The sequence below is a fragment of the Ceratotherium simum genome, chromosome 33, assembly GCF_057802395.1.
Source record: "Ceratotherium simum simum isolate JZ-2026a chromosome 33, ASM5780239v1, whole genome shotgun sequence".
In the NCBI taxonomy this organism is placed as follows: Eukaryota; Metazoa; Chordata; class Mammalia; order Perissodactyla; family Rhinocerotidae; genus Ceratotherium; species Ceratotherium simum.
Genome location: NC_141932.1, coordinates 11,576,189 through 11,589,540, shown reverse-complemented (window position 1 = coordinate 11,589,540; position 13,352 = coordinate 11,576,189). Strand labels below are relative to the sequence as shown.

Here is a 13,352-nt window from a genome sequence, read left to right as displayed (position 1 = left end):
TGGAAGACACCTGTCCCCCACCTTCTGGCGAGCCCAGGACAACGAGGGAACAGAGTGGGTAAACTGAGGCCCACGAACAGAGCAGGACCCGGCTGCAGATCCCCCGAGTTAAGATCCAGGCCTCTGAGGTTGCACAGACGTGAGTTCAAATCCGGGCTTGGTCTCTGCTTTGTCGCCTTTGATTTTGAGCAAGCGAGTCGCCCCCTCTGAGCCTCCGTTTCCCCCCCGGAATGGTGGAGCCGTTAAAAGTAGCCACCTCGTGGGGCATGGCGCAGCTCGGATCCTGCAATCCTTGAAGGATACGGGTTTCCTGAGAGGATGGAGGAGGACCGCAGGAGTGAGGGGCATGAGACGGGAGAGGGACTAGTTCCGGGAGTGGGTAGGCGTGACACGATGAGGACAGGAGAAGGGGCTGCAGAGGAGGATGGGGCCGACCTCCCAGGGCTTCCACCCCAGGCTGAGGGGCTGGGATTTTGTCCAGGGTGCTGGGGAGCCATGGGAGGTGTGTGAACAGGGGGGTGCGGGGGCAGGTCAGCTCCAGAGCCATGTGGCAGATGGACTGGAGGGGGAGATTGGAGGCAGGGAGGCCGGAGAGGAGGCCGGGCTGAGTCCAGCCAGGTGAGGTGGAGGCCTGGGCCGGGCCAGGGTGATGGGGACAGAGCAGAGGGAATCAGAAGGAGGGTGACGGTGAGAGGCGAGGGGGAGAATGGGGTCTGGGTGGATGGTGGGGACGTCCCTGAGATGCAGGCCCTGGGGAAGTTTGGGGGGACGAGTGTGGGGGCTATGGGTCCCCACAGCACCGTCCAGCCCGTGGAGGACCCTTCGGAGACTCAGTGGCCAGCCCTCCCTGGATCCCTGTGCCCACCGGGGCTGCCGTCTTCCTGCTCTGTTCTCTGGCCGCCCTCACCTCCTACCTCCCGGAAGCGCCAGCCACGGCCTGGTGATCCGAGCGGGCTGGCCTCTCCTGCCTCCCCCTCTGGTGGCCGCCTGGTTTGGCCACCAGGCCGCGGCCGATGTTGCCTTCATAGTCCTCCTGCCGCTGACCCTGACCTGGACACACTCCGGCTGGCCCCTGGGCGGCATCTTCCGCCACCTGGACCCCGGTCTCGTCTTCCTGAACTTCTTCGCCAGCGGCGGCCCACCGCTGCACCTCGGAGCTCCGGCCCGCCTGGGCGCTGGACCACCATGCAGCCTGCAAGGCGGTTCCCTGGGTTGGCAAGTGCTGGTCCTGGGCGCCCCAGCCCTGCAAACCCTGGCCGACCAAGGGAGCAGGGCCGACCCTCATAGCCGGACGCCCGCGGGGGAGCTGCCACCGCGCTCCTCCAGCCCGCCACTGAGTCAGCTCGTGTTTGGTTTTGGGGTGCCCCTGTGGGTGCTGAGCGCCCTTCACAGCCTCCCGAGGGCCAGGCTGCAGCTGGCGACGCTCACGGGGAGGCCCAGCTGCTGGGGGGGCCGTGTTTTCCTCTGCTGATTTTCCTTCCACCTGCTGCCTCTGCTGAGGCTGGTGGGGACACGGGAGGCAGGGCTGGACATGGGGAGGTTTGGGTGCTGCTCAGACCCCTGGGGCTCGCCTCCACCCTCTGCTCTATGTGTGCGGAGGCCGGGCCTTCAGGCAGCAGCTGTGCTGGGGTCTCTGGTCCTGCCACGGGGGTGGGTCTGAGGAGGAGACAGGTGAGTCGGGTACTGGAGATGGAGGCCCAGCCGGCCCACAAGGACCTGAAGGGAAATTCCTGGGGGGGTGGGGACAGTGTGGGGGTGGGGGCGGGGGGAGTCTCCCATCTCCTCAACCTCCAGAGAATGTGAGACACTGAGAGGTACTGAGAGATGATGAGCAGAACAGGGAGGCACAGAGACAGAGGTGAGAAAAGGGGACAAGGACCCAGAGAGAGAGGGACAGGGACCCAGAGAGAGGGGGACAGGGACCCAGAGAGAGGGGGACAGAGACCCAGAGAGAGGGGGACAGAGACCCAGAGAGAGGGGGACAGGGACCCAGAGAGAGGGGGACAGGGACCCAGAGAGAGGGGGACAGGGACCCAGAGAGAGGCGGACAGAGACCCAGAGAGAGGGGGACAGGGACCCAGAGAGGGGGACAGGGACCCAGAGAGAGGGGACAGGGACCCAGAGGGGGGGACAGGGACCCAGAGAGAGGGGGACAGGGACCCAGAGAGGGGGGGACAGGGACCCAGAGAGAGGGGGACAGGGACCCAGAGAGGGGGGGACAGAGACCCAGAGAGAAAGCAGGCCGAGTGGAAGAAGGGCAGAGGGAGAAACGGGCTGGGACGCAGACGGGATGGGATCACACAGACGCGGGCGGCGGAGGCCGAGGCAGGGGGCGGAGGTGAGAGACAGACCAGGCTGCCAGGAGGGACCAAGTGGGGGACGAGACAGAAAAAGATATGGAGACCAAGACCCAGCGAGAGACGGGAACACAGAGAGCTCTGGCGACAGATGGAGGCAGAACTGGCGTCGGGCTGAAGGAGAGGATGAGTGGGGAGAGGGACAGACAGACAGCGAGAAAGAGACGGAGAGAGAGACAGAGACACAGAGACGCAGAGAGAGACAGTCTTGAGAGAGAGAGAGACCTGGGCCTGGATCTCAAGACAGGAACATAGACATGGGCTAGGAATTTGAACTGGGGTGACCTACCATCCCAGCTATTCCAGACGGAGCGATTCCCGGGATGCAGGGCTTTTGGGGCTAAAACTGGGAAAGTCCCACACGCACCAGGACGCCTTGGTTTGCTGTCTTTGTTTTTCAAAGGTTTCCAAACTAAAGGTTAATTTTTGCTCCACATTCTGAATCTCCCGCTGTATCCACGGAGCTCCTGCAGAAATGCACTAAAATCTGTCTCTTCTGTCTTTGGAAAACACATTACAGCCATGCCTCCTCACCCTGTCTGTGCATTAGACTCCACAAGGGAGCTTTTAAAACCCGATGGATGCCCGGGCCCCATCCCTAGGCATTGCGGTTTAAGCGGGCCAGGGTGGAGCTGGGCTCTGGGAGTTTCAAAAGCTCCCCAGGGGTTCCCGTGGGCAGCCGCTGAGCCCCATCCATCTCCAAGTGCCTGTGGTTGTGAAAATGCAACTTGATAGCTCCCAGGGGACCGAGAAACCCAGCACTAAGTGGTTGAAAACCCTGGGTCCAGGGAGACGCAAAGACAGCCAAGACTCAAGCTGGGGGCCAGCAGGAGTCAGATCCTATTCTGTGCACCGCCAACCCTCAAGCTCCCAGTTACAGCCACCAAGGACACGGGAGGGGAGAGTAGTACGGGGTGGGAGGGGGAGGCAGGCCAACTCACTCCAATTGGGAGAGATTTCCAGGATGCCATCCAGGGGGAGCTGACACAAAATAGAGGTGGAGAGGGCGCTCCAGGCAGCAGGCACAGCATGTGCAAAGGCCCTGGGGTATGACTTTTTTTTTTTTTTTTGCCATCTCTGAGTTACATGTGGTTAAGGATACACCACGGAGGGGGTGTAGGAGGTGGGTGAGATAAAAAAGGAAGACTGGAGGGAGTCAGGTGACACACAGCCTCCGATGACAAACGAGGGGCTGGGCCTCTGGTCCCAGAGTGGGCTGAGGAGCCGCAGGAGAGCTGTGAGCAGGGCAGGACAGAGTCAGCTCAGGGTATAGCAAGACCCCTGAGAGGACTAGAGGAGAGATGGAGGACGGGGGAGAAGTCCAGGGAAAGAGGAAGCCCAGGCAGGGAGGGGGTTGAGGGCGCAGCAAAGACCGCTCCCCCCACCAGGTCCCAGAATTACGGTTTAAACCAACTTCCCTCCTGGAGCCGCGGACCAACTTCCAGCTGCGAAAATAGGCCAACACCGCCCCCGTGTGGCTGTTCAGAGTTTTGCAACCAAGGCCTCCTATAAGCAAGTCTAGCTCCAAATCAGTCAGCTGGGGAACGAAGGGGGGCGCTTTTACGGGTGATGCTGGAGGAGCCCAGAGTGTTTGTAATTCACGAGCTGAAACCACAGTGAGACCATAAATCCGTTCCTAATCGGAATTGGCTACGCCTTTCCCGGGAAACCCAGATGTCTGGTCATCCTATCCAGACACTGCCTTTTCAGATCTTGAGTCGAAATGAAATTGTTTCTTATCAGATGAGACAGTGGATGAAACTCAACCAAAGGCTGGGTGTCACCCGGGGCGTTCCACCTACTGGAGATGGAGGCAGTGGTGGGGAGGAGGCGGTAAGCGAGGGAGCCGGTAACAGACTCTCTGTCTGGGGGTCCGGACGCTTCTACAGGAAAGGGCATTGACCATGGTATTGAAGGTTGAATAGGAGTTTGCTAAGAAAAGAGAAAGACATGTTGATACAATATGACAATGAAGATGATAAGGACAGACCCTTTGCAGCTTACAGATTCCGTTCACGTCTTTGATCTCAGGCCGTCCTTGCCATGGCCCTCTGGGGCCCATTGGACAAAGACTGTCACCTTTGAGTCTTTGTCTGACTGACAAGAAAACCAGGGCCCAGAGAGAAGGAAGGAATTTGAAGTGCCCAGCAGTCTGTGTTGGTACCAGGTGAATCGGCCCTGCTCTTTCTCTCCTCTGTGCTCTTGCACCCAAAGTTGGAATGTCCTTTCATCGTCTCTAAATGTCCTGACAGACTCCTACTTAACCCTCAAAACCCAGCTCAGATTCTGGGCCCTGAGCCTTAAACCTGAAAGTCCTGCCCCCAGCCCCTCCTCCCTCAGACCCAGGAGTCCAGGCTCCAGCCTCTCCTCCCTCAGACCCAGGAATCGGGGTCTGGTCCAGAGGCCTGGCCCTCACACGGAGCCGGCCAAGGCTGTGCACCGGCGGGGCAGTGAGACAGAGCAAGCTGTGCGGGTTCAGTCACATTTATTTGGTCTCGGAGGCAGAGTCATGGTAGGCGAAAGGCAGGGCTCTGGGATCCAGGGACCCTGTGCCTCCTCATTGCTGAGCCTAAGAGAGGAAGAGAGACAGAGAGAGACACAGAGACACGGGAGAGAAAGAGAGACCAAGACGATAAAAAGGGGACCAAAGGCACGGAGACCCAGCCCGCCACCGCCGCCCTGGACCACTCACCTTGTTGAAGAAGTAGATGGAGGCGAGGATGGTGAACACGGCCATGGCCAGGGTCACATTCTGGGGGAGGGTTCAGAGGTCAGGGCCCGTCCCCTCCCTCCCCTCCCCCGCAGGCCCCCCTCCCCCTGCCGGATCCCTCCTCACTTCCTGGAAGTTCATGGCCATAGGTATTCAGCCGCACACACTCGCTGCTTGACCTCTCTCTCCCTTTCCTGGGTCCCTGAGCCAGAGAGGGGAGATGAGCCACCAGAACCTGAGAGGGGTTGTCTGGGAGACCAGAATGGTTGCCATGGCAACGAGAGAAGGGCATTCTGGGTAGAGGGGACATTGGGGCAGAGGCTTGGGGGAGAGGGGGATTTGGATGCAGGATGTCACATGGGGATCGGGACATTTGAGATTCGAGAGTCCAGACCTCCAACACCACACTGAAGAGTCTGTTTCCCCGGAGGGTGCTGGGGAGCCATGGGAGGGCTGTGAGCAGAGGAGGCACGGGGTCAACTCTGAGTTCCAGAAATATCCCCCAGCAGGAGGAGGTGGAGGCTTGGAGAGCAGCCCACCATTGGCTCTAGCATTGTTTGCCAGAGCAAAGTTAAGACACACAGGACTGGTTGGACTGAGCCTGGTCACCAGTTTTGGGGGTGGGAGTGGCAGTTCTAATGGTAGAAATCCTGGCAGTGGCAGCAGGTTCCGATCTCTGAGCCCCAGAGACAGTGACGCCCCATGACTCGCACAGCCCACTCACGGTCCCTGCCTTTTATTCCGCCAGCCCTCCTGTTAGTTTTGTAGACCCATTTCTTTTTGTCCATCACGCCTTTAGAACTAACTTCCAGGTTACCAGAAACACAGCACAGAGAAACAAGGACAGTCGACCCTCACTACCCGCGGATTCCATCTTTGCGAATTCGCCTACTCGCTAAGAGTCACTTGTCACCCGCCGATGACGACTCGAGGCCTTCTCGCGCTCATTCGTGGACATATGCCCAGAGCGGCTAAAGTTTTGAGTCGCTGGATGCGCACATTCCCAGCCGAGGTCAGACTAGGTGGTGCTCTGCCCTCTCATCGTAGTTCTCAGCCCAGAGACAGAGCCTGGAGGGGTGGCACCGGGCCAGGAGCTCCCGCTCTGGGGCCAGCTGGGCGGGTTTGAACCCCAGCTCTGGCGCCTGTGAGCGGGGTGGCCTCGGGCAAAATAAAGTTTGTAAAATAAAGAAAACTGAATCTCCCAGGATGAGTAGTTCTTAGGATTTAAGATTATAATCTATGTGATATATATATTTACATTTATATTATATATTTAAATATATATATTTATACACACACACACATATATATATATTTCCCCTAGAAGCAATGGGAGAGGCCTGGAATAAATCCATCCTCCCAGCCTCAGAAGGGACCAACCTGCCGACACCGTGATTTCAGATTTCTGGCCTCCAGAACCGTGAGAGAATAAACTTCTGTTGTTCTAAGCCACTCAGTTAGTGGTCGTTTGTTACGGCAGCCCCAGCAAACTAATACACACCCCTCCGTGTCAAGGGGCGGGAGAGGATCTGTGTCACCTGAGCCCCAAGAGACAGGGGGCCCTGGACGGGAGCTACTCGACAGCCAGCACCTCTCATTGTCAGAGTTCCTGTCCCCCTTGTTGGCTGGCCCCAGCCGGAGTCCAGAGGGCAGGTGGGCCCGGATGGGGCTGAAGACAGAGGCCCCCTCGAGGGCGCACAGCAGGGTGGAGGAGGGCGGGGAGTGGATTGCAGAGGTGGGTGGGCCAATGGGGGAGGAACCAGGGAGGGTGTTTTCCCATATCTACTTCTGTTGGAGGCTGAATAATGGCCCCTAAAATGTCCACGCCCTAATCCCCAGACCCTGTAAATATGTTCCCTCGCCTGGGACTTGGCAGAGGTGATTATGTGAAGGATCTTGAGACGGGGGGGGGGGGGGGGGGCATCTTGGTCCTCTGGGGCTGTGCTAACAGAATACCATAGACTGGGGGCTTACGAACAACACAGATTTATTTCTCACACTTCTGGAGGCTGGGAAGTCCAAAATCAAGGGGTGATGGCAGATTTAGTGTCCGGTGGGGGCCCGCCTCCCGGGTCACAGACGGCTGGCTTCTCGCTGTGTCTTCATGTGGTGAAGGGGCAAGGGGGCTCTCTGGGGTCTCTTTCCTAAGGACACCAGTCCCATTCATGAGCGCGCCACCCTCACGACCTGATGACCCCCCAAAGGCCCCACCTCCTAACACCATCACATGGGGGTTAGGGTTTCAGCATATGAATTTGGGGGGGACTCAGTCTGAAGAGGCATCTTTATTTATTTAGAGAACATCATCATAGAGCCAGCCTCCAAGACAGCCCCCACTGTCACCCCCCGGTCTTCATGCCCCGTGTCCCGTCCCTCATCGAATAGGACTGACCTGTGAAAACAGAATAAGGCGGAAACGGTGAGGGTGACTTCTGAGGCGAGGCTATAAAAGAAATTGTGACCTCTTGGCTCACTTGCTCTGGTGGAGCTGGCGGCCATGTTGGGAGGATGCTCAGGCAATGCTGTGGAGAGGCCCACGTGGTGACGGGCTGGGGCCGCCTGCCAACAGCCACGTCTGTAAGCTTGGAAGTGGCTATTCCAGGCCCACTCAAGTTTCCAAATGACTGCAGGCCTGGTGAGAGACCCTGAGCCGGACTCACGCAGCTAAGCCACTCCCAAATCCCTGACCCATGAAACGCGTGAGTGATTATAAATGGCTACTGTCTTGAGCCACTAAGTTTTAGGATAACTTGTTACACAGCAGTAAATAACGAACACTACTTAGCACTTACTCTGCAAAACCCTGTTCTGAGCGCCAAATATATTTGAACTCATTAATCCTCAAGGCAACTCTCTGATGTACAGATTGTGCTTGTTCCCGTTTTATGAATGAGGAAACTAAGGCACAGAGAGGTGCAGTAACTTGCCCAAAGTCACACAGCTTGCAAATGGTGAAATTCGGGTTTGAACCCAGCCTGTCCAGCTCCAGGGTCTGGGTGTTCAACCACTGGGCCACACTGGCTTTGGCCAGCTGTGGGTGGCCCTCGAAGAAGGTGAAATCTCCAAGAAGCCCAAGAAAGCCTCAAAGAGCCCCAATATGGAAGGGGAGAAAAAAGGAAGAACAGACTCAGAGGGTGGGGAGGGGAGGGAGGAGAGAGCAGAGAATGTGAGTCTAGAATGTGGAGTGGGGCCTCTCTCTCTCTGCGCCCAGCTTTGCCACTCACTAGCTATGTTCCCTCAGGCAAATTACTTAACCCTCTATGCCTCAGTTTCTCCATCTGCACAATGAGGAAGGTTGTGGTGGATTAAATGGGTTAATCCATGGGTTAATCCAAGGCTGGCAAAGGCCCTGGGGGAGCTGGATCCCGCCTCGGCTCCCGGGGGAGGCTTGCTGAGACCTGCTCTTCTGGGGGAGTGCCGAGGCACAGGGTAATGAGCAGGTGGGGCTGCGGCACAGACGGTGGGCTGAGCTCAGCGTCTGGCTGTGTGGACATGGCCGGCCCAGGGTTTCGGGGCCACCCCACAGGACCTCTCCTGCTGCTGCTGCTCTTGCCCCAGGCGCTGACGGAGGGACCCCTGGTGTTTGTGGCTGTGGTGAGGTTCCCACCCCCACCCCCCAGCCTGGCCTCTCACCTCCCCCAGGCCAGCCCTGACCCGGTCCTCTCCCCAGGTGTTCCGCCATGGCGACCGGGCCCCGCTGGTGTCCTACCCCACCGACCCACACAAGGGGGCCATCTCCACCCTGTGGCCGCGAGGCCTGGGCCAGCTGACCACGGTGAGAAGCTGGGGTGGGGTGAGAGGCGGGGCGGGGTGGGGAGGGGTCAGCTGAGCCTGCTCTGTCCCCAGGAGGGGGTCCGCCAGCAGCTGGAGCTGGGCCGCTTCCTGAGGAGCCGCTACGAGAACTTTCTGAGCCCTGAGTACCGGCGGGAGGAGGTACTGCCGTGTTGACTCTCACCCGGCCCCCTGACCTCCCACCTCTGACCTCCACTGACTCCAACGCTCCCCTGGGGCCTCCACCTCTGGCCTTTGACCCCCATCAACCTGCCCTGCACCCTATGTCTGATCTTTGACCTCCAAACCATCAACCCCATCTCTGCCCCCATCTCAACCTGAGTCACATCTTGACCTCTGACCTCTGACCTCTGTCAGCTCTGACTTTATTTTCTGGCCTCCATCTCTGGCTTCTGACTCCCAGTGACTCCGGCCAGACTGTCTGACCTCTGATCTTTGACTCCAAAACTTGATTGATTCTGTCTTTGCCCCTCATTGATTCAACTTGCCCTCCTGACCTCTGACTTTTGACCTCTACCCTTCATCAAATCTGACTTTCCTCTCCTATCTCTTCCTCTGTCTTCTGGCTTCCTCCAATTAGGATCTTTTCTCCTAGCCTCTGACCTCTGATCCCTGATAGACAGGTACTGAACTCTGACCCCATGACCCCCAACCTGCCCTCCTCATCTTGACCTCTAACCTCCAGCCTCCAGTGATTCTGATCTTCCTGACTTCCATCGGCCCAGCTGACCCCCTTAATCTTACATGTCCGCCCAACTTCTGGCTTCCAACCCAACTGCTCTCGACACTGACCTCTGACCCTTGATCCCAACATCTAACACTGAGGTCCAGACACTTGAGCCCGCCCTAAATTTTGACTCCCAGCACCTGACTTTCGACCCAGAACTGAATCTGAAGCTTTTGGTTTGCCGCTGTAGCTGACCTCTGACCCCGACCCTGGTCCCCTTGCCTGCCCTCTCCCCACCCCAGGTGTACATTCGCAGCACCGACTTTGACCGGACGCTGGAGAGCGCTCAGGCCAACCTCGCAGGGCTGTTCCCCGAGGCTGCCCCAGGGCGCCCAGAGTCCGCCTGGAGGCCCATCCCTGTGCACACGGTGCCCACCTCTGAGGACAAGGTTGGGGGGCTGGACAGGGCCAGAGAGGGGGAGGGATGGAGAGAGACAGAGACCCCGAGATGGAGAGAGCCAGGAGCTGGGAGAGGCAGCTCTGCGCCTGGCTGGGCGGCTCCCGGGGGCCTGAGCTGCTCTGAGCCCCAGACCTTCCCTGGGGCGGAGCTGTCCAGATGGGCTGAGCCACTGTCCCCGCGCTGCACGGCCAGATCTGGGAGAGACCATGGACCACAGGCCAGGGCCCCGCAGACCGGACTCCCCGCGCCACCCATCCTCCCCACCCCCCTCCCCTGGCAGTGAGACCCCAGTCACGCTGCCGTCCTCTCTGAGCCTCAGTTTCCCCCAGCTCCTGAGGTTCCCCATGCGCAGCTGTCCCCGATACCACGAGCTGCTGCGGGAGGCCACGGAGGCTGCCGAGTACCAGATGGCCCTGGAGGGCTGGACGGTGAGAGAGACCTGCGGGGCGGGGCCGGTGGGTGGGGGCGGGGCCTTGCAGAGGGGCGGGGCCAGCGGGCGAGGCTGTGGAGAGGGGTGGGGCCTGCAGGGCGAGGCCAGCGGAGCGGGGCGGGGCCGGTGGGGCGTGGCGTTACCTGCGTGCAGGGACGGGGCGTGGCCTGCGGGACGGGGCGTGGCCTGCGGGACGGGGCGTGGCCTGCGGGACGGGGCGCGGAGGTCTGCCACGCTCACCCCGCCCGGCGCCTCCAGGACTTCTTGACTCGCCTGGAGAACTTCACCGGGCTGTCGCTGGTCGGGGAGCCGCTCCGCAGGGCGTGGAAGGTTCTGGACACGCTAATATGCCAGGTGAGCCTCCGGCCCACCCACGCAGCCAAGTGGTTAAGTGCAGCTGGGTTCAAATCCCAGCCTTGCAGCTAGCTCACTCTCTGCGTTCCCTCAGGCAAGCCACTTAACCCTTAGTGCCTCAGTTTACCCATCTGCACAATGGGGATGGCGACACCCGTATCAACACCCCCTGGGGTTGCTGTGATCAGAATGGGTTATTCGCGCCATGCGCTCGGAACAGCGCCTGGCACACAGTGAGGGGCGCACGGGGGTTTGAAGCTGCGGGTTTGCAATCCTTCCCCCGCAGTCCGTTATCGGAAAAGCTTCCAAAACCAAAACTTGGGCAGCAGGCGTTGACCTGAAACGGGGCGATGCGCTTCATAGTCTTTGCTTACCCCACTTCATGGGGATGTTCCTAAATGCACTGGGCGAATAGCAATGGGTATGATTAAGGGGGCTGCCCCAGATCCCATGGGATGTGTTCCAAGGCACATGGTATTAGCACCATAGACCTTTCTAAAATCCAAAATGTCTGAATTCTGAAACCCCTCTGGCCCCGAGGGTTTCAGATAAGGGTTTCTGGTCTGTGGAATGGTCATTACTATCGTTAATTAATAATTGCTATTGCCCACCCCATAACTTCCTGGCCAGACCCAGCCCATGAGGGGTTCAGATGAGGGGTGGGAGCGAGGACGGCAGTTAATGGGGACAGCACTGGCCTTGGGAGGGCCTGGGGGGAGCAGGAAGAGCTCAGGACATCCTGGTCACTTTGTCCTCTCCCCCGTCTCTCCCCAGCGAGCTCACGGCCTTCCTCTCCCCTCCTGGGCCTCCCCGGATGTCCTGCAGACTCTAGCCCGGATCTCAGCTTTGGATATTGGGGCCCACGTGGGCCCACCCCGGGCAGCAGAGAAGGCCCAGCTGACAGGGGGTGAGGTGTGGGGCTGGGAGGCCCGGAGGCTGAGGTGCCTCCCCGGTGGGGGGGGGGGGGAGCGTGTCTCAGCATTCTGTTCTTGCCCTCTCAGGGATCCTGCTAGATGCCATCCTTGCCAACTTTTCTCGGGTCCAGCGCCTGGGGCTGCCCCTCAAGATGGTTATGTACTCAGCTGTGAGTCTTTGGGAAGGGAGGTAGTGCCACGTGGGCACAGGGATGAGGGGGGATGGCGATTTGGGTGAGGAAGAGCCGGTGGTCTCAGTGGAACCTCAGCCTACTGCCTTGGGCAACTCCTATCTCCAAACCATACTCTCGGACCATATCACTAGAGGAATATAGTTTGCAAGGAGGGAGGTCATAGTGTTATGAAAGAATTTAGTTCTGGAAAGACGAAAGCTGTTTGATTGAGGTGTCCAATCATATTTTGCATCTATGTGACCATCCTTTATTAAATGATTAGCTGTAACTGGTGGTACTGCCTCCAGGGTGAGCAGATTTAGGGGAGTTGGTTCTAAGAGGTCTGGGGGACATCTGGATGCACAAGTCTGGAGTTCAGGAGAGGGGAGACATCAGGAGAGGAGGCGTGTCTCAGCTCTGGGATCCGTCTGCAGCACGACAGCACTCTGCTGGCCCTCCAGGGGGCCCTGGGTCTCTACGACGGGCACACCCCACCATATGCTGCCTGCCTCGGCTTCGAGTTCCGGAGACGCCTGGGGGACCCGGATGAGGACTCAGGGTGAGGCAGGGCGTGGCAGCCGGGAATGGGTGGGACAGAACTCTCGAGAGAAGGGATGGGTGCCAGGCGGGGGCCTGGAGGGGGAATGTGGCTGGGTTGGCATCAGCAGATTGACAGGTAGGAGTCAGGAGCCCAGTTTCTCCATTGAGTTGCCCTTCTCGACTGAAGGTCAGGGGTAGGGAAGGTGAGGGCCTACATGCCACCCTCTCCTCTCTCCCTCCAGGAATGTCACCATCTCCCTCTTCTACCGCAATGACTCTGCTGGCCTGCCCCTGCCCCTCAGAGTCCCCGGGTGCCCAGCCCCCTGCCCACTGGGCCGCTTCCGCAAGCTGACCGCCCCCGCCCGGCCTCCGGCACACGGGGTCCCCTGCCACGGCTCCCACCAGCTTGCCACCCCCACAGGTGACAGCCCTCGGTGCTGGGGTGGGAGTGGGGGGGGCAAGTCTCGAGATTCACATCCCCGTGTTCTCCCTGCAGCCACTGTGGTGCCCCTGCTGGCTGGGGCTGTGGCTGTGCTGGCGGCACTCAGTATGGGGCTGGGCCTGCTGGCCTGGAGGCCCAGCTGCCTGCGGGCCTGGGGGGGCCCCGTGTGAGCCGGGAAACTGGGCACCACCTCCCCACAGCTGACACTGGACCCCAACATGTATGCTCACTTGCTGCTCTGGTTCCTGTGACTTACTGCGTGTGCCTGTGTGCGTGGGGAAGGCGGGGGCGGGGGCGGGGGCCGCAGCGGAAAGGGCTCCCTAGCCTGGAAACAAGTGGTTCTTTGTGTGTTCAAGCGTGCATGCATGTATGTGCGTGTGCAAGGGCGTGATGGGCTGTTGCTGTGCACACATGCATGAGGCATGTGTGTATACACGTGGTATGTGTGGACATTTCTGCACTTGTGTGCAGTATCTGCATATACGTGTTGGTGTATGCACACACGTCTACATG

The 13,352-nt window shown here is 59.4% G+C and overlaps 1 protein-coding gene and 1 pseudogene across 1 annotated transcript; both read left to right on the top strand.

Annotated features, from left to right (window-relative positions):
• Window positions 1–783: 783 nt before the first annotated feature.
• On the top strand, window positions 784–1,471 carry LOC147912818 (prostaglandin D2 receptor 2-like; annotated as a pseudogene).
• Window positions 1,472–6,730: 5,259 nt separating this feature from the next.
• ACP4 (acid phosphatase 4) lies at window positions 6,731–13,121 on the top strand. The gene is given in 13 exon segments (XM_087421911.1): window positions 6,731–6,802; window positions 8,496–8,678; window positions 8,681–8,842; window positions 8,914–9,000; window positions 9,829–9,975; window positions 10,316–10,414; window positions 10,675–10,770; window positions 11,545–11,677; window positions 11,772–11,854; window positions 12,292–12,416; window positions 12,470–12,475; window positions 12,566–12,600; window positions 12,603–13,121. Coding segments are annotated over 13 exon segments (1,635 nt in total). The 3' UTR covers window positions 13,010–13,121.
• The last annotated feature ends 231 nt before the right edge of the window (window positions 13,122–13,352 follow it).